The sequence below is a fragment of the Bombyx mandarina genome, chromosome 20 (assembly GCF_030267445.1).
Source record: "Bombyx mandarina strain Sakado chromosome 20, ASM3026744v2".
NCBI lineage: Eukaryota > Metazoa > Arthropoda > Insecta > Lepidoptera > Bombycidae > Bombyx > Bombyx mandarina.
The window spans coordinates 10,775,531-10,802,514 of record NC_143226.1 but is presented as its reverse complement, the minus strand read 5'-3'; the positions used below and the strand labels follow the sequence as shown (position 1 = coordinate 10,802,514).

General features: G+C 37.2%; 1 protein-coding gene across 9 annotated transcripts; it reads left to right on the top strand.

Annotated features, from left to right (window-relative positions):
* Window positions 1-835: 835 nt before the first annotated feature.
* btz (CASC3 exon junction complex subunit) lies at window positions 836-26,984 on the top strand. 9 transcript variants are annotated; one of them, XM_089736106.1, is made up of 19 exons: window positions 877-1,162; window positions 1,414-1,488; window positions 3,640-3,740; window positions 6,115-6,259; window positions 7,133-7,227; window positions 8,913-8,927; window positions 11,973-12,104; window positions 12,748-12,981; window positions 13,958-14,051; window positions 14,478-14,583; window positions 16,218-16,379; window positions 16,744-16,808; window positions 17,408-17,490; window positions 17,707-17,798; window positions 18,176-18,237; window positions 18,804-18,890; window positions 19,631-19,746; window positions 20,467-20,555; window positions 21,593-26,984. In XM_089736106.1, exons 1-19 carry the CDS (start codon window positions 1,073-1,075, stop codon window positions 21,766-21,768), a joined length of 2,019 nt encoding a protein of 672 aa, XP_089592232.1. In that variant the 5' UTR covers window positions 877-1,072; the 3' UTR covers window positions 21,769-26,984. The 9 variants fall into 9 exon arrangements, with proteins under 9 accessions (XP_089592235.1, XP_089592234.1, XP_089592233.1 ...); XM_089736104.1 differs by having other exon boundaries at window positions 17,408-17,494; window positions 17,708-17,798; XM_089736105.1 differs by having other exon boundaries at window positions 17,408-17,497; window positions 17,708-17,798; window positions 18,807-18,890.

Below are 26,984 nucleotides of genomic sequence, written 5' to 3'. Positions count from 1 at the left end.
ATGATTTACTGAGACTTTTTCAGTGGACTTTTTGGAGGATCCCGAGAAGTTACGTTCAGCGGCTTTGTTTCATTTTCCCACATTTGTGTACTTTCACAGATACTAAACAGTTAATAAACCACCGTTATTACACATTTAAAGCAGAAGAAACGGTAAATAGACAAAATAAAACAAATCACACAACTTCACTCCTCGCGTTCCCGCCAAAAGTCCCTTGTATTTAAATGAATTTTTATCTTCCATTTAATTAGCAAAGGGATCAAAGCCTTCTTCAAGAAATCCTTTGCCACAAAAGCCAAGGTATGCATAACTCAATAAAATACCAAGTGGTACGATCTGATCTGAATTGAATGAAGTGAGATGAGATGAGACAGGAAGCACTGATCAACAAGATATCGAGAAGACACATTAAGACTTATTTTCATTTTCTAATACGTGCGCACTTTCATCGATGCTATACGTTAATAGGCCACCATTGTTATATTTAATTATTATACACATGGTTTTAGCGTCCCAAGAAACACCAAATAATTATTAAATTATACACCTTCTCGTGTTTCCATCCAAAAGTTGTACACTGTAGTCACAGGCTCATTCAAAATGGATTAATCTATGAGTCGTATGAGTTTATAAATTGCCACATTTAAAATTTGTAACAATTTTTCAGTCCACGTAAAAAAATTAAAAACCAAGACTTTTCTAAAAAAAGCTTTTGAGAAGCCGAAAACTTTTACTGTTTTATTTTCTATTACTCATAAAGTTCATAGAAATTTGTTTGTTATTTGGTAGAAAAGACTAGAAAATTATGTATTTTCAGAATTTCCAGATTTAGAACCAAGTAGGATAGCTGTTAAGATTATTAAGATTACGTGAAATGGAATATATTTTTTATGGCTGCTAGATCCCCGTGCTTGTTTTGACGTTCTTTTATTGCATTTTAATTAATAACTAGTGGGGGTTTTACCGTCGCTACTGTAAAGTACTCAGCGCGTTTGCCGCTTCGTTTTAGTTAATTGTATTATTTTAAGCCGCCAATCTGGAAGTTATACAAGTGACACGGGAGGACGCCGAAATGACGTCCGTGGTACGAAGACGGGAGCACGACGATTCGGGAGAATATTCAGATGCTTCTCAGGACATCGAACACAATAACTCGTTGAACGTGAGTTGTTAACTAGTGGTCTCGACGGTCGCACTTTCGTTTTGGCGCATAAAGTATTACAGTGTTACTTTCTCCGGCGATTTCGCGTGTCGGAATTCCCATTTCGTTTTGTTGTATTGAGGTCATGATAGTTCTGCAATCGCTCTAACGTTGTCTTTGTACATGGACTGCAATTCAAGAGCGCCACGTAATTCGTAGGCATTGTTTTGTTTTGCGATATGCATTCCCTGAAGGTTGCCGATTGTTTACAGGAAGGGCCGCCCGAGTCCGATTATGACTCGCAGGGTAGCGATTCTGACCACTCTGAACGGGATCCAGAGGCACAGGTAACCATTCATTATATTTAGATAACAATTTAACGACTTTTCAGACAAGTTAATTAAAGAAGACAGCTTTTTTATCATATAAAAAAATAGAGAAACAAAATTGGAGTCTCTTTTGTTATAGGTGCATTATTTTACGTACTTTTCTTTGTTACTTGTGAACAAAATACAAAAAAGTACCATGCATATAAATACAATGGACACCTACCTATACAACTTAAGAAACATTGTTTTATGCATGCATTTTTAAGAAAACTTTTATCAAACTGGTAGAAATTATAAATTAAGTTTATTAAGTACTGAAGATTTGTAAAGTACTTAAGCTTATTCACTATAGAAAGTTAAATGAGTAAATAAAAATAAAAACATTTAGTCGCTAAATTAAAAATCCTATGATCCAAAAGCCTAAATAGTGGATCAAAAGCTAACTTCAAATAGCAGTTTTCCTAACTAACTACTTTGTCTAATAACTTTCAAAATCAATGAATAATATCCTGTTAAAAAACAAAACTGCTCAAAATGAAAATTTTAATACTACTATATGCAGGAATTGTGTGCTGGCAATGGTAAAATATACAATAATTGCTTAGCTCTAAAATTAGACTTGCAGAGACATATTTTGCTAATAATCTGCAAGGATTAAATAAATTACAACTTTAAAATAATTCTTATTAAACCTTTGGACTTTGGAATTGATTCACAAAAACAGGTTTTGAAAAACAGTAATTGGAAGTGTCTTGCCTCATGTTCATCACTTATTTTAACCTTTTTGGATTGCATCTCATTAAAGTTATTTTCTAAATATTATATTTAGTAAATGTTATGGCTATTACTTCACAGGGACAACATTCTAAAATTATAGCAAACTGTTTACGGCACATGATTACGTTTTTAAATTTTATATTTAAATCCAGTTCTTATTTAAAAATATTAAACAGCTTTCACTTGTTCATTTAATTCATACCTCAAAGCTTACATATTTAAAATAACATTTCCATCTATCTCACTCATGTTAAAGAAAATTACTGTAAGTAAGTAAAAGACTAAATAAAATAGAATGAAAACTTAGATTTAAATACAAAAATATATATTCAGACAGCCTTATTAAATATATAAAGGATCATAAACAAATTACTACAAATTTCGGAGGAGACTATTAACACTATAGAGCTTGAATGTCAATGTGAATTTCAATGATAAAAATTAATTCATTCAAAATAATTCAAATTTATTACAACAGATTCAGAAAATAGGTTTTTGTTAAACTGAATCAAGGTTAAAGAAATTTGAATTTGTTAATAACACGAAAATAATGTTTGTGATGGGGTTCTTTTAAATGTTTTTTAATCTATAGACATTTGCACATCCCATCTGCTTTTTTACCAGAGCCCATTGAATGTGAAATGTCATCCTGACATATTTTATACCTTTCAATTTGGAACATATGAAATACTTTAGAAATAAGTGGAATGTTGGTACACAAAATTAAATGTTATTAGCAATAAATTTTCTTAATGTATTAGTGTTGAAGACTTTAATAAAACATTAAATTTTGGTTGACTGGTAGAGAATGCCTTACGCATTAAGTCCGCCAATGTAAATTTTACATGAAGTGTAATAAATAAATAAATTTTTCCTAAATTCAATTTGATATTCTGGTCACTCAATCTCATTATCTCTGTTTATGTATTTGGGCATTGTAAAATTGTCTTAATTTTACAAACCTTTGTACCCAAGGTACTATGTATCTGTAAACAATGCTATATGACCCTTTGTGACTTATCCCCAGTTATTATTATAGATAAAGAAAATGATTATATGTAATGTTTACTTTTTAATTCTAAAGTACTTTAATTTTAATTACTGTACTTTAATTACTGTGTTGTAGTTATTTTTATCTCAAGGCATATTTAAGTTTAATATAATTGATATTCATCCATTAAATGGATGAAATTAACAGTAGCTCCCGATCCCAAGTTGTCTATTTGACACAATTTCCTTTTTACCCATAAAAATGACACATAGTATATTTTAATATATCCAAATTAATATTTTGTATATTCAATTTATGTTAACGTTTATTTAAAAAAAAATTAAGGTGTTAGGTTATTAAAACATGTAGAGCAGAATTATTATAAGGTTTAAATTTTACAGGAAGGTGAACGCAGAGTTGATGATGATGAAGATAGGAGCAATCCTCAGTATATCCCCAAGAGAGGAACATTCTACGAGCATGATGACCGAACCGCAGCAAGGTTAGAATAAGATTGTATGCCGATAAATTCCATATGTCGACACAAAGATATGCAATAGTTTGTTACACTAAATCCATAGGGGCTGCTGAACGGAAGGTTTATATTGCAAATGCTTTCCTATTGTCATTCTGATCCTTGTATCAACGCCATTGCCTTTAACTTGTATTGTTAGTAAAAGTATTTGCCAGGCTTACATACAATTATGTTATATAAAATGAACTGTATAGGTAAACATTACATCAGAATGTAATGCACTCGTGTGTATTGTAAATAATGCGTGCTCATATGCTATTGACCGATCTGTTCGTTGGACCGTCAAAATGACTTGGAAAGTTGTATTGTTATAACTGCACAATGCCATTTTTGTTTTAGATAAGAATTTTATTATATATCTCACGAGTCAGACAACTTATTTTGTGTAGGTTAATTTGTATCTCATGCTCAACCGAATGTAAATAAAGCCATATTTATTAATAGGGTGTAGGATGTGCATGGAAAGGTTTTAAATAGTGGCAGAAAACTTCTATTGCTATGTCTGTCTGTTTTTGGATACATCGTAGATTTCATGTTTTCATTTCTACTTCTTCTTTCTTTCTGGTCGTTCCCTCAATGCTGAGGATCGTGACTGTATGTCAATCTTCTCTACTCGGTCCGGTTCTGCGCGATATGTACCGCTCCCTGTATCGGGCCTCCAGTCACCTCCTTGAGTTGGTCCACCCATCTAGCTGGTGCTCTTCCTCTAGCGCGCTTCCCCGCCATTTTTCCGAAAATTATGAGTTCCTCCAGGCTGTGCAATGGGGATCGCATTATGCGCCCAAAGAAACTCCGGATCCTTTCCTGGCGAGATTTCCTTAGCGAGATTCGTTTGATGTGGGGACGCGCACGCATTAAGTCTTAGCATTTCTTTGACTGCCCCAATATTGTATCCCTTTATGATATCCTTTTAAAAGGCATTTAATTCTTTATTAGCTTTAGTCCATTCTAAACATTCTGTGTAAATTTTTATCTGCTAATAATATTTATCTTTAAAGTAGTTAGTCTAACATATATTTGTTTGTGCTGCTATTAAAATCACAGATTCGCGTATGGAAAAACTGATCAAATTTATTTGTATTATTTTTTTTCTCTTTAAGCACCAGTCATTTTTGTACATACTTTGATATTGGCAAAATCAATGCCAAAAGCGTTAGAGCCAAGTTCTTATTTAAAAAAAAAGTCTTAGCATTCTAACATATCGACGGAACAAAGCGAATTGTCGTAACTTAAAAAACCCAACTTTACACCAGAGCCATAGAATTATTTAAAAAATTCGTAAATCTTATTATATTAATAGATATAGTTTAAAATTTGTAATAAAAAAATAAATAAAAAACTCCCTACCTATTCTCTGGTAGCCTAAGAAGCTATTTCAGCTACGCCCGGACCGGTAGGTCAGCTCACGGGCTCAACTTGAGAGAAATTGCTAACATTAGCCCTAGCAAGAGCAAAATCTACCACCGGATCGGAAACGCGACCCACTGAGAAAATCCAGCGATAAACTTAGTGGACTGTCTATGGGTTAGTTCGCTCGTCGAACTTTTAATCGAGTCGAGGAATTCATAATAATGTAATCAGATAAGCTGGGTTTTACAAGTTAAAACAATTCACCTTTCTTCTGTCGATATAATGAAATGTAAATCTACCAGCCAACTGTCCGCTTCATACGTGTAACTGATCCTCAACCGTCTCTCTAGTTGTTCTCTAGAGTCAGTCTGGAGGTAAGGCAGTTCGCGGCACGTTACTCCAAAGCACCAATCACTTAGATACTCCTCAAAAGAGTAGGATCTATTCCTTTGAGGAGCTATTTCAAATATAATCCCATACGTAGGAGCCTCTGGGTCTGCGGAGGGACTTCGGTTCCCTCTGTATTTTGTACCGCATGTTCCATGGGGAGTGCTCTGAGGAATTGTTCGAGATGATACCAACGTCTCGTTTTTACCATCGCACCGCCCGCCACCGGAGTAGAGTTCACCCATACTACCTGGAGCCACTGCGGTCATCCACAGTGCGTTTCCAGAGATCTTTTTTGCCACGTACCATTCGGCTATGGAATGAGCTCCCCTCCACGGTGTTTCCCGAGCGCTATGACATGTCCTTCTTCAAACGAGGCTTGTGGAGAGTATTAAGCGGTAGGCAGCGGCTTGGCTCTGCCCTTGGCATTGCTGAAGTCCATGGGCGACGGTAACCATTCACCATCAGGTGGGCCGTATGCTCGTCTGCCAACAAAGGCAATAAAAAAAAAAAAAAAAAAACGTAGCCCATACAATGCACGAAGGTAGTCCAGTCCGTATCTATATAGAGCTGAACTTGAATGATGATAGTGTTTGTTCACCAGCGGCGAGGAATCTGTCAACACGACATCCGAAACGGCTTCAGAGAAGAAGGAGGGTTCCGAGACGACGACCGAACGACGCCGCCCTCCACGAAAATCTGACATTGTCAATAAATGGACACACGATAAATACAACGAGAATGAACAGGTACAATTGTTTTTCTGCTTGTAGAAGGCATAGGAGCATTGTTGTGATTGTGAAGCTTCTTTAACACTAATAATCATACCAACACTTAGTGGTACCTATTTATACAATAGCGGGTAGTTAACGGTATACGATAAGTATGTATTACTTAAAACCACCATCCCGCCTCTTTCTGCCGTGAAGCAGTAACGCGTTTCGGTTTGAAGGGTGGGGCAGCCGTTGTAACTATACTTGAGACCTCATAACTTATATCTCAAGGTGGCGCATTTGCGTTGTGGATGTCTATGGGCTCCGGTAACTACTTAACACTAGGTGGGCTGTGAGCTCGCCCACCCATCTAAGCAATAAAAATAAAAAATAAAACAAAAACGAATAAGGACCATAAATGTTGATTAATTGGTAAGAAAAGGCATGAAGTCAAATGTGCAACAGCAATAAGATGATACGTGTATTTTCAATGCAAAAGTTCAAAATGGGTCATTTGACCCGTTATGGTATGTTTAGTGTTAAAGCACTGCACTTAGAAACATATTAAGCTATTTATTTTGGTTCACGGAGTGTCTTTTGAAGATTTCACCTATAGACACAGCCCACTGAGTTTCTCGCCGGATCTTCTCAGTGGGTCGCGTTTCCGATCCGGTGGTAGATTCTGCGAAGCACTGCTCTTGCTAGGGCCAGTGTTAGCAACACTCCGGTTTGAGCCCCGTGAGCTCACCTACATGTTAGGGCGAAGTTGAAATAGCCTCTCAAGGCTATCAGCATAGGTAGAAAAAAAAAACGAAGATTCGTTCAAACTACTGCCGAGTAGTTCCCATTGTGCTCGACAGATGTCGTTACACAACGTAACAAAATGACGAACTATTTTTTTGGGATCAGATGCCGAAATCACGTGACGAGCTGGTAGCGATCTACGGGTACGATATACGCAACGAAGATGCCCCTCCTCACGCGAGACGCAACAGAAGATACGGGTAAGAAATTTACATATATTTATATAAGTAATACATATACTGGGTGCTAGGAGACCGCTTCCGAAAACGAAGACAGACGATAGTACTAATGACACCTTTGATGATGGGAAGGAAAAAAAATCGATACTGATTTTGAAAAAAATCATGTTTTTAAAACCTTTTATTAGCATTATTTACACTCCCATCATGTTAGTAAAGCTAAATAAAACGATAGTTTCAAAAAAAAAAACGTTACTAAATAAAAAACCAGCAATGAAACACAAAATCAAAAACAGCTGATGCTCGGGTCAACGAACTCCCAGGCGCGGCGCAGACTCGCGCGATCGCTCAAATACTTATTTACAACATTTGTCTAAATAACTCCACCGTCAAAGGTGTCATTAGTACTATCTGTCTGTCTTCGTTTTCGGCAGTGGTCTCTTAACATCCAGTATATTATTATAAATTTCCAGCTAACTCGTTTTGCATATCATTCGGTTTTAATTATCAAAAAGAACACGCAGAAATGGTTCAGCTATAGTCATAGACAATTAATATATATAGTTAACAATGAGAAAGTTGTAACAAAAGTTTTTTGAAAACTTGCATCGGATGAAGTGACTGGAACAGGATTATTCAATATAGTAACGATATAAAATTACTGTTTAAAGTTGAGTACCTGAAGTCGCTAGAATATTAATTAAAGTTACAATTTAACAAGAAACAGTTAAAAAAATTAGTTTTCATTATTTAGTTTCTTTATCGGATTCAGATTTTGCGGTTATTTTTGATAATTAAAAATTGTGGTAAAACACATTTAAATGGTACAATGTTGTCGTTGTTAAATAATACTTAGATATAGTGCATATCAGTATCTACAAAACCAGTTTTGGATAATATTAAATTTACATACACGAATTAATAACAGTGTTAATGTTAATATTAGTTTGGCATTGTATCCAAATAATGGGGCTCTCGTTTGCAAAACGATAATCGATTCTGATGGAAATTTTGAGAAAAAGTTATAATACATATAACGATATACAGAATGAACAATAAAGGACTTAACCAAATGACAGACAATCTTTTTTTAAACTAAAGAGTTTTAAAGGTTTTATATGATAAAGGTTTTTCTTAACATACATATAATAATCTAGTCCGGATTAATTATTTCTGTCAAAATATAACTTCGGACAAGGAATTAAAATATAGAATATAAATAAACATTTTTTGTTAAAAAAAAAAAAAAAAGTGTGTGTGTCCGCTCCGACGCACGACTGGAGTTTACTGGATATAAAAAATTAAACGAAACAATACGAGAAATAGTTCTATATTACGACAACACGATACACTACAGATTATTAACAAATTAACGAGACACAAAACAAACGACTAACAAATATATGAAAATACAATAATGAGAGAAACGCGCGATCAGTACGAGGCTTTGTGGCGGACTGCCGGCGCATGTACTAGCATGTCACACGAAATGCGCATAACGCATTTCGTGTGACATGCTAGTACGATTTTGGTCCCCATAATTTTCATACCCCGGGCCTATATATGTAAATCGATTCTAAAGGAGTAAACTCCAATAATTTATTTTCTCTAGAATACTACTGCAGGTTTGTTAATTTTAAGATAATAACAAAATATGTTTAGTAAGAGTTCTCATTACAATTCCATTTCATCTCGACTAATTGGAGGTTTCGACATTGGCGGTTAGTGAAGCTACGGTTTTTGCATGCGTAGAAAAAACACATTTAAATAATAAAATTGCTTTTATATTTTATATTGAATTCATTAAAAATCACTGTTCTTATTCTGTTAAGTTTTATATCAAAAATGTCGTTTAGGATTTAATGATTTTGTTTATAGAAAAGCATTTTAAATTGAGGTATGTAAAATATTCTCTATCTCTTTCTCTATCTCTATCTGTATGGTTGTTTTATGAGATTATAGAGTATCGGAGTTTAATTGGTCATCCAAAATTATGATAGAGACGACTAGGTTTGTGACGCGGTTTCGGTCTGCACTTTTTATTACTGCTATTACAACTTCTGAACTTAAATAAATTATTTTCGGACAAACATACCATAGGCTGTAAATACATTTCTTGGCAGTCAGTATATTAGTAAATATAGATGTTGATTCGTAAATATTTTTTTTGGATCTTTAAATATAACGTACTAGCTGACCCGGCAGACTTCGCAGTGCCTCAATCGATAAATAAAAGACTTAAACTTTTGTATAAAATAAACTTAAGACAAACAAAAGGAATCCGTCTGACGGGGGACACATCAAAGGAAAAACAAAATTGTTATTTTTATTTAATTCCGAGTGTTTTCATATTTATCTTTTACCTTTTAAACCTTCTCTGGACTTCCACAAATAATTCAAGACCAAAATTAGCCAAATCGGTCCAGCCGTTCTCGAGTTTTAGCGAGACTAACGAACAGCAATTCATTTATATTTGTAGTCGGCTGTGAGGCCTTTTGTTTTTGTCGCGAAGCAGTAATGGGGTCCAGCTTATGTTTCGAAGCGATATTCACCTTGTGGTGTCTATGAGCTCGTTCACCGCTTAACATCAAACGGGCCGTGAGCTTGTTCAACCGTCTCTGCGACATCATTAAACAAAGCGATGCACGTTACATTTTGTTTGGCAGCCTTAGATGTAGTTTAATTTAGAAAAGAGATTTTTTTATTATTTAATTTTCACTACAATTAAAATAGTTAATTATGCACACGCTTTAATTATTTTTAGTTTGTGTATGTTTAAATAATTTAAAATTATATATCTAGTTAATATAAAACTAATTGTGTATAGAAAACTGTTTATTATTCAATTGTTTTGGATTTTTTTTCACTTACATATCGACGCTTGAAAGGCAAACGTGACTAAGCGACAATGCGTGAACTTTACAGTAGACTAATTTAAAGTTGAAATACCTGAAAAAATTTATATTTTAACGAATCTAGCTGTAGGATTCTAGCTAGTAGCTGTAGGATTGAGATGATTTTAATAGACCTAGAAATATATATTTTTTGCGCATCGAATATGGTTATTGCCTATCATTTATGTACAAAGCAGTTATTGTCGCTTAGTCACGTTTGCCTTTCAAGCGTCGATATATTTTGTTTTCAATTAGACTGTCTGTATCGCAGTGTGCTTAATGCGAGTTTTCCTTCATTTGCCGCTAGGGGCGCTGTACAAACTCCATACAAATTCGAGTTAACTTTTACGCGATCGAGAAGTTAAAAAATTCGCACTAAGCACACATTTTGTTAAATCGTTGTTATAGTTAAAGATTTCCGAACTAGATAATTATACTACATAATATAAGATTTTTGATATTACATAATTATATCTAGGGGTGAACTGCTATTTGGCTTAAGCGACATTTATCTTTGTAATTAAAGGTCCGTTTTATTTTGTATTAGCATCAACAATCCGATGTTTTTAATTGAACTTCAAATAAATAGCTAAAGCTAATTCAAATAGTTAAATAAGTTTTTTTTGTTATGATATCGTTTCCAAATTTTAAACTTTAATTGCCTCTTCTAGAAAAGTTTCAAAAATTTCGCCTAAACCAAATAGCCTAGATTTTCTAGTTCCTTTGGTACAGGGAATACTAATTTGAGGTCAGATGACCGATTGTGATTTATTTTCCGGTCACCGTTCTCGTCGAACCCGTCGTTTGCGACGAAGGGCTCGACTAGTAAAATAAGTGGTCGTCGTGGCCTAACGGATAAGACGTCCGGTGCATTCGTGTTGAAGCGATGCACCGGTGTTCCAATCCCGCAGGCGGGTACCAATTTTTCTAATGAAATACGTACTCAACAAATGTTCACGATTGACTTCCACGGTGAAGGAATAACATCGTGTAATAAAAAATGAAACCCGCAAAATTATAATTTGCGTAATTACTGGTGGTAGGACCTTTTGTGAGTCCGCACGGGTAGGTACCACCGCCCCGCCTATTTCTGCCGTGAAGCAGTAATGCGTTTCGGTTTGAAGGGTGGGTCAGCCGTTGTGACTATACTGAGACCTTAGAACTATATCTCAAGGTGTGTGGCGCATTTACGTTGTAGATGTCTATGGGCTCCAGTAACCACTTAACATCAGGTGGGCTGTGAGCTAGTCCACACAGCTAAGCAATAAAAAAAAAAAAAAATTAACCCATAGTCACAGCCCATTGAGTTTCTCGCCGGATCTTCTCAGTGGGTCGCGTTTCCGATCCGGTGATAGATTCTGCGAAGCACGGCTCTTGCTAGGGCCAGTGTTAGCAACGTCGTCAGGTTTGAGCCCCGTGAGCTCACCTACTAGTTAAGGTTACGCTGGAATAGCCTCTCTAGGCTTCCAGCTTAGGTAGGAAAAAAAAAGAAGTGATTTATCGCATTTATTTATGAAGAAAATGACATCTTCGAATGTCAAAAATGTAACGTTTGAAATTTTGAAAATTCTCATACATCGTGAGTGAGTACAACCGTTATCTGTGAAAAAAACTACTAAGAGACTAACTATAGTGAGACCTTAGAACTTATATCTCAAGGTGAGTGGCGCATTTACGTTGTAGATGTCTATGGGTTCCAGTATCCACTTAACACCAGGTGGGCTGTGAGATCGTCCACTCATCTAAGCAAAAAAAAAAATTAATAATAATAAAGAAAATTAACTTTGTTCGTAGGAGAATTTTGAATATCCCCAAACATTACATTCGTGTATCGATGATTACTGATTGCATATTTTTATTACCCGCAAATAGTCGTGGACCCAACAAGTACACACGTACCTGGGAAGACGAGGAGGCGTACCGGAGACAGAACGCGTTGCCGCTGAGAAAACCACCGAACCCCGAGGACTTCCCCGAACTTGAAGCTAGCGCTAAGAAACCAGGGTATGATATCTTAATTAACTATGCACCTGTATCGCATTTTATGTGGTAAAATTTTTGCGTGCGACATTTAAATTAAATGGCAACACTTTGTGGGAAAGAGATAATAGGTACCTAAACTTTTTGGCGGGAACGCGAGGAGTGAAGTTGTGTGATTTGTTTTATTTTGTCTATTTGGTGTTTCTTCAGGTTTAAATGTGTAATAATGGTGGTTTATTAACTGTTTAATATCTGTGAAAGTGCACAAATGTGGGAAAATAAAACAAAGCCGTTGGACGTAACTTCTCGACATCTTCCCGATCCATTAACGGTGTTTTTAGGCACCACAAGCACCGGTCACCGTCCTCTTCCAACCTGTCGCTTGCGACGAAGGGCTCGACGAGCAAATTAACCCACAGACACAGCTCACTGAGTTTCCGATCCGGTGGTAGACTCTGCGAAGCACTGCTCTTGCTAGGGCCAGTGTTAGCAACACTCCGGTTTGAGCCCCGTGAGCTCACCTACACACGTTAGGCGAAGCTGAAATAGCCTCCTAAGGCTATCAGCATAGGTAGGAAAAAAAATGCAAACTAGCGCTATCCTCGTAGTGCTACTAGCCGCATAATGCGTCGGTACCCTAATGGCTGTGCATTGGTCCGCGCGACAGGAGGAAGGTTCGCGCCCCCCGGCCCCGCTCCAAGTCGCAGCCGGCGGCGGGCGAGTCCCCGGAGCGCGCCGCCCAGCTCCGCCGGAACGCCTCCATCAAAACCGCGAAGCCCAAGCCGCCGTTCACAAAGACGACGCCCCCGAAGAACCTGAAGCCGCAGGACAAGAAATTACCGGCGCTCGAAACTTTGACAATCACCGCCCCGGCGACTAATAACAACAACAACAATAACAGGTGAGGATTCGTTTTGTATTGGGTGCGTTGGATTCGAGCATTATTAGTACTGTCGCCACGGTGATCACTAATCATTTTAATATTTTGAGATTCTCAGATATTGTCGTAAATATGAGAATATAGTACATACATTGTGGCAAACACCCGGGATGAGATGTACTCCTTTTTTCCCGCGGTGCACAAAAAAACCAATATAACTGTTTTTAAATTTTTTAATAAACTACCACTAGTTAAATAAGAACTGTCTGATGAACTCATCTTTGTTTAATACTTCACTATTAAATTTTATTGCCTTTTGTTAATTTCACTTTTATACTAAACACAATATTGCAAATTACCCGAGCACAACAATGGCGGAGAATTTTTGGTGCGTGAGAGCAGACGTAGACACTAACGCGCATGCGCACTTGTCAGTACCCAGGGAGAAAAAGTTAAATTTTCTTCCCTGTACAGAGGGACGAGAAGTTACACTTTCTTCCCTGTACAGAGGGACGAAAAGTTACACTTTCTTCCCTGTACAGAGGGGCGAAAAGTTACACTTTCTTCCCTGTACAGAGGGACGAAAAGTTACACTTTCTTCCCTGTACAGAGGGACGAAAAGTTACACTTTCTTCTCTGTACAGAGGGACGAAAAGTTACACTTTCTTCCCTGTACAGAGGGACGAAAAGTTACACTTTCTTCTCTGTACAGAGGGACGAAAAGTTACATTTTCTTCCCTGTACAGCGGGAGGAAAAGTTAGACTTTCTTCCCTGTACAGCGGGTGGAAAAGTTAGACTTTCTTCCCTGTACAGCGGGTGGAAAACCGAACTTTCGGTGTCGGTAGGAGAAAAAAACTGTTTGAAGAAAGTGTAACAATTACAACAGTACAAATTTTTCTTCTAAGTGCCTGCTGCAAAGGCTATTATTAATCAGTAGTCCCTCGATCTTGCTTGATAAAGCATGATATATTCAGTTGCTTGATTTACAATTTTCAGCCAAGGTCAGTCGCAGCGGAAGGTGAGCGCTATGGTGGCGCAGCAGCGGCCAGTACCCACGGACATCAACAAGAAGAAGCCGCTTCCCGGCCAGGTATACTGTACAATAATTGTCATCTTTGTCATAAGCATCGCTTCGTTTGCCGCTAGGGGCGCTGTTCAAATTCGATACAGATTTGAGTTCGATAGATCGATTTAATATTATCTTATCTTATATATCTATATATATAAAAATGAATTGCAGTTCGTTAGTCGAGAACGGCTGGACCGATTTGCCTAATTTTGGTCTTAAATTATTTGTGGAAGTCCAGGGAAGGTTTAAAAGGTAGATAAATATGAAAACACTCGGAATTAAATAAAAATAACAATTTTGTTTTTCCTTTGATGTGTCCCCCGTCGGGCGGATTCCTTTTGTTTGTTTTAAGTTTATTTTATACAAATGTTTAGGTCTTTTATTTCTCGATTGATGCACTACGAAGTCTGCCGGATCAGCTAGTTATCGATAAACGCTTCTCCCCAGAACCAGCAGCCCTCGAGTCCAGCCCCCAACAAGTCGCCGCCCCTGCAAGGCTCCCAAACGAAAACACAGAACCAGACATCTCACCCTCACCCGCAACAGACCACTGGTAACTATGAAACAAAACGTATAGCTTTCAAATGTCTAACAATTTTCCACAATACATCAATTATGAACACTAAACATTTAAATTTATTATAATTTTTTTTTATTGCTTAGATTGGTGGACGAGCTCACAGCCCACCTGGTGTTAAGTGGTTACTGGAGCCCATAGACATCTACAACGTAGACGCGCCTTGAGATACAAGTTCTAAGGTCTCAGTATAGTCACAACGGCTGCCCCACCCTTCAAACCGAAACGCATTACTGCTTCACGGCAGAAATAGACAGGGTGGTGGTACCTACCCGCGCGGACTCACAAGTGGTCCTACCACCAGTAATAAAAAAAAAAGAACATAATATTCCTAACCTAAAAGTACATGTTATTATCCGCAACACGCTTCGTCAGAATACAGAAATAGAGTTATCAGCGACATGCTTCGTCAAAAAGTACAATACTTACTTTCCTTTCAGCTACAAGCGTCGTCATAAGTAATATATAACATTTAAATATTGAAGACAAGAGTGGATGAAGAGATCAAGTATCATTTTTAAGATTTTTGAGTTTCTAAATTGAATAAAGGTGTTATGTGCCTATATTAGACCATGTTAGACCTTAAAACTCCGGGTTTAAAGGTTTTAGAAATTGCAAGTGACGAAGGAGTTATGTGCGAAGAAAAAGTACAATCAACAAAAGTTTGTTGCCCGTTTAAAATTAACAAATTGTATCATATCCCCTTCATCCATTCATGTCTTCAATTATTTTTCATTATTGCTATTTTTTTGCGGAATAAACTATACTTTATTTTGTCTGTTTATCTCTAAGCTCGGACGGAATTGTATGCTTGTGAGCGAGTATTTCAATTGATTAATACGTGAAGCAAAAACTTAGTATCCCTTTTTACGAAAATTGCGCGGACGAAGGAGTATGAAATTTCCCACACTTATAGAGAATATAGAGGAGTGCGGAATTTTATATTTAAAAAAAATTATGCATTCATAATACATTAGATCAATAAAAAACATTACACACACTACTATGTATTTAACACACACGCATAATATATAAACTCTGTTTATTGTCAAGCTTTTGTTATTGCTTAAAGTCTGGGGTCAAATTGAGAATAGGTCAATATTGTTTATCTTTAATAGTATTTGTCTATAGTGTAGCTTTGGCGAAACATGTAATTATAGAAGTGTAATAAAATATAGTCTTTGACAATATAACCATAATAATGTTCAAACTTATAATTTCAATTGAATATGCAATTTGGAAAAGGGCACATGTCGCATATTTTGTCAAATACGTTTTTTCATATACATGTAGTTTTGAGGCTTACCTACACCCATTTTATAATAATTCCAGTAATTTTCGATTGCTAATTAACACTAAAATATATATCTCAAAAGTTAATATTTTAAATTTTGCCCTGCTTTAGAAAATAATCAGTTTTTTTCATTTCCTGAACATTTTACATTTTCAGAGATGTGCCCTTTTCGAAATTGCATATTAAATTAATTATAGTCGAATTTCGACTACTGGGGGAACACTAGTTTCAATTGATAGTACAGCTTCATCAATACTGCCTAGAATGAGCAGAAGAACAGTGAATGTGCCATTATGTTTCTGAACTGTTGGAACAGGTGCCGAGCCCCGCGGCGGTAGCAAGCGCTACAGCAGCTTGAGGCAGCGCCCCCTCGCGGAGCCCTACGCGCCTCAACCGCAGCCGCAGACACAGCCGCAGACCCCAGCCCAGACCTCAAGCCCGGGGGCAGCGCAGACCCAGCAGCCGCACAGATATGCCGGTGCGTAGGCCGAACCACTGCTCTCTCATTTCGCTGCTCACTCCATTGCGCCGTTATTACTGGTGGTAGGACCTCTTGTGAGTCCGGACGGGTAGGTACCACCACCCTGCCTATTTCTGTCGTGAAGCAGTACATAATGCGTTTCGGTTTGAAAAGTGGGGCAGCCGTTGTATCTATACTGAGACCTTAGAACTTATATCTCAAGTTGGGTGGCGCATTTACGTTGTAAATGTCTATGGGCTCCAGTAACCACTTAACACCAGGTGGGCTGTGAGCTCGTCCACCCGTCTAAGCAATAAAAAAATTAATAAATAAATTTAGCAGACATTAGACAAACACGCACTAATTGATAATTTATTGTCAGGTCAAAGCGAGTTCACCGCCGGCCCGGCCGCGCCCGCGCCGCACCCGCCGCACCTCGCGCACCAGGTACGTACCTCAAGGACCTCAACGAATCATTCTTCTTCTTTCTTTTTTGGCTCTGGCACGGTTTGTGCATTAGCCAGCGTCAAGGAATAAGACTTTGATAACTTGAACGGTAGGCAGCGGCTCGGCTCTGCCTCTGGCATTGCTGAAGTCCATGGGCGACGGTAACCACTTACCATCAGGTGGGCCGTATGCTTGTCTGCCTAGAAGGGCAATAAAAAACATTTCGCCGTTTTAATTATTTACAGTTTATGAGTAATAAAAAACGAAGGAAATTGTAACGAAATTAAATGAAACGATATGAGATGAAACATAATCTCAGTAAAATAGTGGTCATTTACTTCAGACCTTTTGGAGGATCCCGAGAACTTAGGTTCAGCGGCTTTGTTTCATTTTCCCACATTCGTTCACTTTCACCGATACTAAACCATTAATAAAACACCGTTATTACACATTTAAATCTGAAGAAATACTAAATAGACAAAATAAAACAAATCACACAACTTCACTCCTCGCGTTCGCGCCAAAAAGTCCAATGAATCATTCAGAGGATTTATTGTTTTGATTAAAAAAAAAAAATAGTAAAATTGATTGTCGCTCAGGTGCGGTGCACGCCGAACGCGCCGGCCCCCGGACACACGCCGCCGCCCCTCCAGGCTCTGCCACAACAACAACAACAACAACAACAGCAGGTTAGGCAACAGTCACACGTGTTGTATGATTAGATCAGATTAGATAAAGAATTCAACAACTTTTTCACAAAGCCAATGAATGAACGGCAATGTTTTTATTTTTTTTGTGTTAAACTAGAATATACCTCACGTGAAATTTTCCACAGGAAAATAGGCGAATATAAATAATTGAATGTCTGTGTTGCCAGTAAACAATGCCTGTGTTGCCAGGTCAGACTGGGGATCATTGATCAGCCGCAACAAGTCGTGTCACATCCCCACCATCCTATACACAACATACAGCCGCAGCCTCATACGATAAGTAAGTTATGTATTTATTTTAAACCCTATCTATCATACGCGATCTGTTGATTCGCACCCCTCCCTCGTGTGTATGAAGGTAATGCGATATAAGGGTTACACAGTCCCTTCAAATCTTCATAGAACGCCCCCCTCCTCGGGTTTTTATATTATTAGTATGTCTGTATCACTCTGTCAAGAGTGACACGACTGAGAAGAAGAAGAAGAAGTATCACGTAATGTGACAGAAAATGTTCTGTTTGTTTCTCGATTGAAACTTTGTGTTCGCTACCTTACGGGATCAGTTTACCTCTTAACGCCAGACGGATCGCGAGCTCGTCCATGTTATTTAATAACGATGCATTGTGAAATAATTTTTTGTGTTTGTTTGTCGAACAGATCAATTGCCGCCCGCGCAGGGATACGCGCCCCCCGCCATGATGCCCGCGCAGTACATGCAGGTAATCATATATGTATATTAAAGGAGTTATCCCCTAATATTTTCACGTCGGCTACTGGTGCAGCTACTGATAAATTTAGCGGTCTCTGCTCTGCTGCAGCGGGGGACCGCTCGGTGTTACCTTCCCTTGTGGACTATCCATACGTCCTACCGTCGGTAATTACGCAATTTATTATTGTGATATATGTGATGCTGCTGTAATTGCGGGGACCGACTCCGACCCCGCCCCCCACTTTTACCGTGAGAAGGCAATTTTTTTTTTATTGCTTAGATAGGTGGACGACTTCACAGCCTATCTGGTGTTTAGTGGTTACTGGAACTCATAGACACCTACAACGTAAATGCGCCACCCACCCAGATATATAAGTTCTAAGGTCGCAGTATAGTTACAACGGCTGCCCCGTCCTTCAAACCGAAACGCGTTACTGCTTCACGGCAGAATTAAGCGGGGCGGTGGTACCTACCCGCGCGGACTCACAAAAGGTCCTACCACCAGTAAGATAGGAGGATCTACACGTGTATGTGACATGTGCACGTGTCGTGACGCGGCGTGGTGGTTGCTTGCAGCAGAGCGGCGCGGCGCCCGTGTTCGGCGGCGGGCTGTTCCCGCAGGGCGCGGCGCCCCCCTACCCGCTCTACCCGCACCACAACTACGTACGTGTGCATGACTATCTCTTGTCCCATTGGACTACTTTTTTTTTGTAATGGATTTTATGACCTGGTAACCTAGACCTTTAAGTCATATCGTAGTTTAATTTATGAAAAATAATAGTTATAAATTTGAATTAAAAATAGTGTAATAAAAAAATGATTTTATTGTAAAAAAGCGTGAGGTGCTTTTCAGGATATTACCAAAATAACCCTTCTACTCATATCTATTCATAAAATATTTATAACTACTGATACCATGCACCCCACGCTTTTTTTTTTACAATAAAATCATTTTTTCTTACACTATTTTTAATTCAAATTTATTAAAATTTATTTTCTATTGTTTAGTTGGATTTTCTATAAAAGCGTATTTTGTTAGTTTTTTTAAACTATTATTTATTTTTAATTTTTTAGTTGACATTCAATTTTTTCAAAATTTTTATCAATATTGAATTGTCGTCGGTCCTTAATAAGTATACCAAATTTCGAGTTAATCCAACGTTTTGAAAGGGGTCCAAATCATGTTCAAAGATTCCGTTACAAACATACATACTAACATACATAAGTCTGAAGGCAATAAAAGCATATTAATAAATACATAGATTTGTGGTTTTTAGGTATAATAAAGTTGATTTTTTTCAAGTTATTTTCGCTTTCATTCATCGATATACAACGATATATAACTTCTACTGTATTGGTGAAGTACGTAGGCTAACTTTATTGAGGTCCGGTTTGTTGGACAGGCAACCCAAACCGGTGGGGTGACGTATTACAACTGCGCGGAGCAGGACCAACAGCCGCGTGCCCAGCGGCGCCCCACGGCGGCCATACCCATCGTCAAGCCGCACGCCTCTGAAAGGTAAGTCGTCGTGGCCTAAAGGATGACGTTTTTTTATGGCTTAGATGGGTGGACGAGCTCACAGCCCACATGGTGTTAAGTGGTTCCTGGAGCCCATAGACATCTACCACGTAAATGCGGCACCCACCTTGAGATATAAGTTCTAAAGTCTCAGTATAGTTACAACGGCTGCCCCTCCCTTCAAACGGAAACGTGTAACTGCTTCACGGCAGAAATAGGAGGGGTGGTGGTACCTACCCGTGCGGACACACAAGAGGTCCTACCACCAGTAAAAGACCCGGTGCATTCGTATGTAGCGATGCAACGGTGTACGAATCCCGCAGGCGGGTACCAATTTGTGCTAATGAAATACGTACTTAACAAATGCTCACGATTGACTTTCACGATGAAGGAATAACATCGTGTAATAAAAATCAAACCCGCAAAATTATAATTTGCGTAATTACTGGTGGTAGGATTTCTTGTGAGTCTGTACGGGTAGGTAACACCAATCCGCCTATTTCTGCCGTGAAGCAGTAATGCGTTTCGGCTTGAAGGGTGGGTTAGCCGTTGTAACTATACTTGAGACCTTAGAACTCCTATTTCAAGGTGGGTGGAGGTATTTACGTTGTAGATGGGCTCCGGTACTCGCTTGGCACAGCTTGTTTATCTTTTCAAGCATTTTAATGAAAAGAAACAAATGATTTACAGTTGCTAAGTACATAATTATTGCTATTTCAGAGCTGCGAATTCAACCGAGAAAGACAACATAGATCGTATCGTCGAGAATATGTTCGTGAGGAAGCCCTGGCCCGCGACGCACGGAGCCGGTGAGTGGCCCCCGCTCTCCCCAACCCCCCGCCCCGATCCCCGCGGCCCCTTTACCTCAACCACCCAGCTAGAGTATCCTAGTACCAAAAAACCTTTAAAAAAAACAACAGAGTTAACTTTTGTATTGAAATCGTCCCAATATATATATGTGTGTATATATGCATTGAACTTCCCAAGGAATTATTAACAGTCCAAAGATTTATTTCCCTACCTATGCTGATAGCCCTGAGAGGCTATATCAGCGTTACCCTAGCGTATAGGTGATCTCACGGGGTTCAAACCGGAGGTGTTGCTAACACTGGCCCTAGCAAGAGCAGTGCTTCGCAGAATCTACCACCGGATCGGAAACGCGACCCGCTGAGAAGATCCGGCGAGAAACTCAGTGGCCTGTAAATTATTCAGAGCTCTGTGCTGTTCTATAGACTCGTAGGGGTGTCGCGCAGTGAAACATTAAAAGTATTTCATTAATTTCATATAGAACTCCTATGGGCCAAGCTATCGCTCCAGGAGTGGATAAGATCACGCCTCGAATAAGAACATAATATAAAAACGTACAAAATTAGAAGAATAGACTGCAAAGATGGTATTCTGATTCAATATTAAGAAGACAGTTTTTAATGTTACGTCCTAAGTTCACAAATGGTTGTTAGTAAACTTTTAATTAATGTTGTGATTGGTTCTTTAGTTTTATGATTAGTATTCTAATTAAGTTTTGATATTTAGAAAATGATTTATATAATCGAAATTTGTAGATATTTTTAATATATGAATATGTTAATTTAACGAAAGTCTACAAAGTAGAAAGCCCTCTAAAGTGGTTGTATAATATAGAGGTTATGAGAAAGAGGGTAGATAATATTTTGTAAAAGTTGGCACTTAGTAATTTAAATTAATTATCAACAGCCAATTGTTATTAATTTAATTGGTAGTATTTTAGAAATTAATTAATTACCTTCGTAATTTTGTGTAATCTATGTCGCGCCGTACGATACAGAGTAATCTGCGTCACACGCATTAAACCCGTTGTTTTGTTTAGATAAAGAGAAATCATCGGAGGCCCGGAGTTTGCAAGAGTCCGGCAGCAAGGAGTCCTCGCAGCCCGACAGTCTCACGTCCAGCTCCATCTCGACGGACTCGAGACCTTCGGAGGCCAAGGAAGAGAAAGAGAAGGACAGCCGAGAGAATGAGACGGAGCAACCGCCCGAGGCCTGACCGGCGCCGCGCCCCCAGAACTGATCGCTTGTGTTGTGTTCGCAAACTAAACTAGGCAGATTGTCTCCTCTGTGTACATATTAGTCGGTTAATCTGTGTTGTCTTTTGAAAAACGAAAAAAAAAAAACTTGTTTATCTCACACCGAGTTGCGAGAATGAGGTTAGTTAAGTAACTTATATCCAACGATTTTTGATAATCTTTTGGCCTGAGACAATCAGTGTTAATGAGCTGTGGAGGATCACCAAGTAGACACCAATAAAGAGGGAGATCCTTATACAGAAGTGCCATTGGATTGGTCATATGTTAAGATACTCACCCACCCATCCAAAGAGCACTGATCTGTAAAGTGTCTGGCAAGATGGAGAGAGGCCGTTCCAGAACAACTTGGAGTAGCAACTGGACGTCATGGGCGTGATGTGGGAGGATCTGGAACAGACTGCCCAAGATCGATGCAAATGGAAGAATTTGATTCGAGCTCTACATCTCAGCAGAGGGTAACAGGGAAACTAGAAAAAAAAGAAGATAATAATTAACTATGAATATGCCAAAGTAATGCAATGTCACGGATGTTCTTAGGTAATAAATATTTCATTAATTTTCTAAACAATATTCGGATTCGGAAAGTCGTGTTAATAACTCTTGTAGAGCAAAATATACATATTTCATAAACGCATGAATCCCACTAACAACATTTCCGAGATGTGTTTGCTCACATACAGGCTCTGAACATGAATGTGGATTGTGGTCATGCCGAGCTATTTCACCTGCCGGTGTCGTCGATTTTTCCCAAAAAGTCTTTTGGTTCTGTTAATAAAATTGGAATTTGCTAATCAAATTGGAATTTGCCACTTTATTCTTCCCATAGCGGTCTAGCTGTTTTCTTAAATTCCACTTTCCGTCCAGATTTCTGTGGTCCCTTCATTCATGAGAGCACCGCACGGTGATGTCTTATGACCATTCTACTATCTCACTTCTGATCACATTACCTATTGAGATTTGAATTACATTTGGTAATTTAACTGCGTATCTACTTTAGTAACTTTGATCCTTTGTTTTATACGAATAAGATTTTATCTTGTAGTCTTAAATATTTAAAATGCTTCTCATTAAATTTATCTCTGACAGAAAGTCTGGATTATTTTCCAGCTTGACCGTGATCTTCCAAGTTTGGGATCCACATACCGGTCCAAACAACATACAGACAAATAACACAGACCGTTTTTAGTATATAGTCTAGTAAATTTAAATCTTCCATCGTTTTTTTTTAATAAATCCAAATACATGATCGGTGGAATCAGATGCAAAATGTAAAGTTATCTAAACTGCCTAAACTGTATCTGCATTCGGTTTGTTTGTTCCATGAAGCTGTCCTGTATTTATTTTTTTGTTCAAACAAACGAAATTCAAGGACAAAATAATTGCAGATTATTTCATTTTTGGCTTCAGGAACAGTCTGTTTACATCCTTCGACAGTGCCAATGACATTATCATTAACATACCATTCGGTTGTCCTTGCTTCCTTGACTTGTTTTGTTTGATTCCCACTTTTTTTATTTTTTTTTTGTGTACACACAACTGGGTAAAATCGATTGCCGAGTTTGGAAAATAAATACCACACAGCATCGATACTAATGGCGCAATGTACACACACACACACACAAGTGTGATGTAAATTATTCTCTAATGTAACGTATTTATATATATATATATAGATAGATATACGAAGAATTCTCGTAATGTTTTTTCAACTGATTTGGCTGTGTTAGGATTCTGGGTGAATTGTAAAAGTGATTTCAGACTATTTACATGTCCGAAATGTCATATGTATAATTGAAGACATGAGTGGATGAAGGGGATATGATACAATTTGTTAATTTTGAGAAAGCGGGCAACAAATTTTTGTTAATGGTACTTTTTCCTCATACATAACTCCTTCATCACCTGCAATTTCTAAAAATTTTAAAACTTCCGGATTTTAAGGTCTAATATTATGTTTTATAGTAGCGGTCGGGGAACCGAAGTAAATTACCCCAAACGGGGTAAAATGAAATTTTGGGGGGTAAAAATGAAACTTTTGTGACTAAAAAGTATATATGAGTCGACTATTATCAAAGCCGGCAATCTGACTTTTGGACAATGATTGGTAAATCAGAAAAACGAATTATTGACTTTGTATTCCATTGGCAGTCACAAAACTCTTCGGAACGACATCTTAGATAAATAACAGGTTAACTATTAACCTTTATTTAATGCAGGTTTTGAACCGTATTCTTTGAAGGAGACGATTATATTCAAATCAATCTGTATTGACATATCAATAAATTTTTTTTGTCCAAATGCACAGATTGCCACCTTTGATAATAGACGACTCATATTGAAGTGAAACTTCTTTAGAATCGTTGTGATTTTAAACTCGATGAAACAAAATAAATTTATTTTTTCAAAATTATCATGGGAGCTATAATATGAAATATGCTAAAAAGAAGCGATTTCGTTTTTTTTTGTTCTTCGCCATGGGGTAATATCAAATTACACAAAAATATTTTGGGGTAATAATTAAAAAAGTTCCGCGACCTTCATTCAATGTAAAAACTCAAAAATCTTAAAAACTCATGTGTTCAATTGTGTTAAATGTTTATTACATTTTTAACTTGTGGTAGATGAAGACGCGTCTTTGTATAGTAATGATTGGCGTGAAGCAATAATGCGTTTTGGTTTGAACCGTTGTCGTCGTCGTGGCCTAACGGATAAGACGTCCGGTGCATTCGTGTTGAAGCGATGCACCGGTGTTCGAATCCCGCAGGCGGGTACCATTTTTTCTAATGAAATACGTACTCAACAAATGTTCACGATTGACTTCCACGGTGAAGGAATAACATCGTGTAATAAAAATGAAACCCGCAAAATTATAATTTGCGTAATTACTGGTGGTAGGACCTCTTGTGAGTCCGCGCGGGTAGGTACCACCGCCCCGCCTATTTCTGCCGTGAAGCAGTAATGCGTTTCGGTTTGAAGGGTGGGGCAGCCGTTGACTATACTGAGACCTTAGAACTATATCTCAAGGTGTGTGGCGCATTTACGTTGTAGATGTCTATGGGCTCCAGTAACCACTTAACATCAGGTGGGCTGTGAGCTCGTCCACACAGCTATGCAATAAAAAATAAATAAAAAAAAAGGCAGCAGTCGTACCTACTGTAAAAAAGGAGACCTTTATATAATACTAGCGACCCGCCCTCGCATCACTTCGGAAACTGTAATTTATTATTGATTTCTCTACTATTTAATGGATGTTATTATACATATAAACCTTCCTCTTCAATCACTCGTATCTATTAAAAAAAACCGCATCAAAATCCGTTGCGTAGTTTTAAAGATTTAAGCATACATAGGGATATAGGGACAGAGAAAGCGACTTTGTTTTATACTATGCAGTGATTTACAAAATTGAATTTGAAGTTTATAAAATTGAATTTCAAGTTCAAAAACTATACATATAGATGGTTGTAATTAAATGCGGTCCGTCTCGCTGATTGATTTGACTTCGTTCTCATCGTTACTAAACTTCAATTTATATTTCCTGGGACATTTAAATCCAAATCGAATGTCTTTTCACTGTCTATACATACAGACATCAGTTTTTGTATATAATATATAAATAACTACGAAAAATTTGTACAATTCGTCGCATACGTTTATTGTAATGTATCGGTCTTCACGTGTCTGAAGCGAAAATAGACTTAATGTGTATATATAATACGGTCTATAGTCGAAAATATAGTGTGTTAAATTTGCGTAGTGAATTTTTATCATGTTGTTTTTTTTTCTGCGTCTTTGGTAGTCGCAAATTTAACAAGAACCACTTGCGGATTTTATCAGTGATCGATTCACGAATATTACACCTTTCTGTGTAATATTTACAAACAAAATTGACAATGTTCTGAAGAAAATCTTATAATTTAATATATAAATGTAAATTATATAAAAAAAAAAAACAAAAATATGACAACTGAAAAAATTATAGTATATGATTTTTTATTTCATCAGATTAATTTTGTTGAAATTATACTATAATTAAATTTTGTAATGTTGAGAGGCCGGAGTTTGGGAATTGTTAATTAACAAAATCAAGCAATGTAAGTGTTTTAAATTTATTGTGTTCTAATCTGTCAAAGGTCTTGAAAGTTATCATGTTTGAAACTATAGGCTGTGACGACAATATTAATGATATTAACAATAAACACAGAGTCGTCTGCACACATGTTCGTAATGACAGTCAGTTTTGGGTTATACATAATAATGACGATTGAATGAATATAAAAAATAAATATAGGAACTTAAAAACGTATATATGTTATATATATACGGGGTGTCCCAGAAAGAATAGGTAACCCTGAAACACCTCATAGTAGAACTATTGGGGAATCAAAATAAAAAATAAAAATTCTTAAAAAAATAAAATAAAAATTAAAACTAAAGAAAAAATACCAAATTTCATGATTAAAATTTAAGTTCAGATTAACTTTTATAAAAAATTACACTAGCTACTCATACGATTTCCTGCATATTCCTTAGTGTAGTCCATGCAGAATATTATAACACCAAAAAGCCAAATGGATTTCATTTATTTGAATATTTTTTTTTTAAATACGTAATTTGGGTGTATTTTTTATTTTTGTATCCCCAATAGCTCTGTTTCAGGATTATCCACTCTTTCTGGGACACCCTGTATATCAAATATTTCCCGATACTCACATCTTAAGTATGTTTTAAATTCATGGAATGAAATGATGGAGAAGCGGAGAGCTTTTAATTTTGTAAGCTTGTCAAACAGAAACATTTTCTTACATACACGCAAATAAGCAACTGGATGACATTGAGAACACGATTGAGAGCTTCCTCCTTGTCGAGTTGTGGTCGGTTAAAATAATAATAATATTCCTTATGTACTATTTATAGCGTCGAATATCATTAACTTTTAAGGAAATTGTCTTGTTATTTTTATTTGAATTCGTTTATGTAAAACTAGTCTGTGTATTAATGTGAATTTACTTGTTTGTACGTTGGGCGTCTTTGAATGTGTTTTCTTTAAGAAGAAAGGTTATAATTAGTTTTCAATTTACAAAAAAAAAAAAATGTATAAAATAATACAAAAAAAAAGAAAAGCTTTTGTAAACTATGCTGGTTATTTATTGTAATAAGTAAATCTTCTACAAAA

Bases quoted from the DNA above. Each gene is read 5' to 3' on its own strand.
- btz (XM_089736101.1), top strand. From the start codon at position 1,073: ATGACGTCCGTGGTACGAAGACGGGAGCACGACGATTCGGGAGAATAT. The intron at 3,741-6,114 runs GTTAGAATAAGA...TTTGTTCACCAG, and splicing joins GATGACCGAACCGCAGCAAG to CGGCGAGGAATCTGTCAACA. The intron at 12,105-12,747 runs GTATGATATCTT...TCCGCGCGACAG, and splicing joins GCTAGCGCTAAGAAACCAGG to GAGGAAGGTTCGCGCCCCCC.